The sequence below is a fragment of the Nycticebus coucang genome, chromosome 22, assembly GCF_027406575.1.
Source record: "Nycticebus coucang isolate mNycCou1 chromosome 22, mNycCou1.pri, whole genome shotgun sequence".
In the NCBI taxonomy this organism is placed as follows: Eukaryota; Metazoa; Chordata; class Mammalia; order Primates; family Lorisidae; genus Nycticebus; species Nycticebus coucang.
Window position 1 is genome coordinate 22,153,960 of NC_069801.1, and position 3,283 is coordinate 22,157,242.

The 3,283-nt window shown below is 48.0% G+C and overlaps 1 protein-coding gene across 1 annotated transcript; it reads left to right on the forward strand.

Moving 5' to 3' along the window:
• Positions 1-902: 902 nt before the first annotated feature.
• On the forward strand, positions 903-2,898 carry ATP5IF1 (ATP synthase inhibitory factor subunit 1). The gene is made up of 3 exons (XM_053575824.1): positions 903-1,061; positions 1,149-1,240; positions 2,637-2,898. Exons 1-3 carry the CDS (start codon positions 975-977, stop codon positions 2,776-2,778), a joined length of 321 nt encoding a protein of 106 aa, XP_053431799.1. The 5' UTR covers positions 903-974; the 3' UTR covers positions 2,779-2,898.
• The last annotated feature ends 385 nt before the right edge of the window (positions 2,899-3,283 follow it).

Consider the following 3,283-nt stretch of genomic DNA (forward strand, 5'->3'; position numbering starts at 1 on the left):
CACAAAATAAATTAATTAATTAATAAAAATAAATTAATAATGACTTTAGGGCTGGGACGGGCGGCTCACGCCTGTATATTCCTAACACTTTAGAAGGCCAAGGTAGGAGGATTGCTTGAAGCCAGGACTTCAAGACCAGTCTGAGGCTTCGCGCCCGTAGCACAGTGTTATGGCACCGACCATATACACAGAAGCTGGCGGGTTCGAACCCGGCCGGGCCAGCTAAACAACAATGACAACTGCAACAACAACAAAAGAAAAGCCCGGCGTTGTGATGGGCGCCTGTAGTCCCAACTACTTGGGAGGCTGGAGGATGAGGCAAGAGAATCGCCTAAGCCCAAGAGCTGGAGGTTGCTGTGAGCTGTGACGCTACAGCACTCTACCGAGGGCGATGTAGTGAGCTCTGCCTCAAAGAAAAAATTAAAAAAGACCAGTCTGAGTAAAAGTGAGACCTATCTCTACAAAAACAAAAATTAGTCAGCTGTGGTGTCACTGGCCTACAGTCAACTACTTAGGAGGCTGAGGCAGGAGATCACTTGAGCCGAGGAGTTTGAGGTTGTTGTGAGCTGTAACACCAGTGCACTCTAGCCGGAGCCACTGCATGAAACCCTGTCTCAAAAAAACAAGAACATTAGGATTGGAATCTTGGGCGGGGGGTGGGTTCACACCTCATTCTGCGGGTGGCAAGACCCGAAATTTCGACCTCTGACACTCTCCTTACCCTTTTCTCCAACCTCTCGAGGAAGCCTCTCAGATTCCTTTGGGCCCGCGGTTGGCTAAAAATAGGCCCACCTCGTGCTCATGATTTGCTAAGAGCTCCGGGAGTCCCGCCTTCTCTCTCCAATGATTCGCTACTCCTAAATTCTTCCCGCCCACCTCTTCACCAAATAGATTGGGAGCTTGGCTATTCTCGCCATTAGCGCGTTCAGGAAGGCTGTCACGGGAGTGGGCAGAGAGGACCGGCTCTGGCAAAAATGGCAGTCTCGGCGCAGGCGGTGCGGTCGCGCTTTGGCATGTGGGGCGTAAAGGCCGTGCAAGCCCGAGGCTTCGCCTCGGATCAGGTATGTTGCAGCCGTACCTGCTCCCCACCCCTGAACGCGTTCCTTCTTTGCTTCCGCATCTTTAGTAATATCCCTGTCTCTCTGTAGCCCAACAATGTCGACAGGAGCGCGGGCTCGATCCGGGAAGCTGGTGGGGCCTTCGGAAAGAAAGAACAGGCGGAAGAGGAACGATATTTCCGGTGAGGCCCACCAGGTCCCAGGAACAGCCTTACGTCTTCCAGGGCCTTCCAATCCTTAAACTTCCAGTCGCCCCATCTATCCCTATCTGGTGTCTTGGGGCGCTTCCTCCCCCAGCAGAGTCCCCCAAAACATCACAACCTGACATTTGAGGACTCCAGCCGTTGCGGCTATATTGCTCTTATCCCCCGGGCTAAACAGTCCAGGGCTCCCAAACCCAAACCATTTCCACCAGCTGGTCTCCAGAACTCTCAACCCAAGCCTCACCCTCCTCCTTTATCAATTACCATCGTCCCCTGCGTGGAGTTCTCCCCGTCTCCGTGAAATTCCCCCATTTTCTTCACACAGTGTGTGGATCTGGCCGTCCAATACTTGCAGACCCGGAACGCCACTCTCTCGGCTTTCCACCCTCCTACCACCCACTCTATGCTCGTTCTTCCCCACACACTTTAACTTGGCAAGCCCACGTTCATTTCCTAAAGCTTCAGACCTCAGCTATTTCTAGACCCTCACCCATCTCCAATTCCACCAGAGCAGGTGGGTCATAGGAGCTGGTGGCACCTGCTTATGATTGGACTTTACCCTCTCCTGCAGACTTTTGCCTTACTCAGTCCAGCCCAGACCCTGGGCTGTAGATATCCCTCTCCCTCTTAGAAATAGTGAGTGGGTTGGGCCTATCTAATCCCTTTCCCAGCCCTGAGTTATCTGTAGTCTACTTCTTTCCACACTGGGGAGTAGGGAAGAACTTCCTTCTGCCTGTTATTGAAAATTGTCATATATGGAACCAGCCATACCAGAGAACCAATATATGACCCTCTACATTTTATAGTTAAGGAAAACTGAAAGCTAAATATGGATGAGCCAACATTTCAATTTAATCCCTTCTTGAGACCTAAATTGAACTGCTAAATTACTGTCTGGGGAAGAGACTCCTTTTCTGGCCCTGACAATGGGCCACCTTTTCTAGGCAAAGAAAGGCCTAGATAAATTGGAGTAGGAGATGCATATGTGTCCTTTAACCACACCCCTTTCTCTCTCCCTCCTTTTGTGCCTCCTCCTACCCCAAAACTCAAGATCTCTGGGTTGTTCCTCTGATAAGGCATTGGGGACGTAGGTCATATGTCCTTGGTTTTCAATTGTAAAGAGGATTCTGAAAGGAATAGCTCATTAATGATGGAATTTCAGGCAATAGCACAAGGAAAATGGAATCATTTTAGTCATCTCCTTGAGATGGCTACGCCTCAATTTAAGATAGAGATTGGGGGATTAAAAGAGGATGACCAGCCAGACTCCCATGATATTGGGACTCCTGTACTTTGCCTTAGGTATAGGTTATGCTTAGAGATCTCTTTAGGGTTTAGGATTGAGATTAAACCCTGAGCCACTGTGTCCTTGTAGGGCGCAGGCTAAAGAACAACTGGCAGCCTTGAAAAAACACCATGAAGATGAGATCGGTCATCATAAGAGGGAGATTGAGCGCCTACAGAAAGAAATTGAGCGACATAAACAGAAGATCAAAAAGCTAAACCATGATGATTAAGTGCACACAATTCCCCATAGAACGGCACATACCAGTGCCTATTTCTATGTAAACATAGTTCTGGTTTAATTAATATTTGTCTGTGTGCTACTAACATAATAATAAATTGTCACCAGTGAACTGTGTCTGTTGCCTTCTATGTGGAACAGGGTAGAGGGACAGACACTACTGGACTGCTAAAATAAAGTAGACAGATCCCTGCCACAAGGAGCTGACAAAGCACAAGGTGATAAGCACTGTGAAACTCCTCCCTAGTCTAGATAGAAGTGTGCAGAGAAAGCTTCTTGAAGGATAAACCCCAATCCAAAGCATGAAGGCAAGGGGCAAACTGGAGAACAGAGATGGATTATTGCTTTGAAAGATGTGATTCAAGGTAACATCATTAATAACACCATTTACTACTTATAAAATGGTTTAGAGAACTCTTCATAGGAACTAGTCATCAATGTGATTTTTCAGATGGAGAGAACTGGAATTAGCAGTCATGTATTGCCTATAGTCCCTC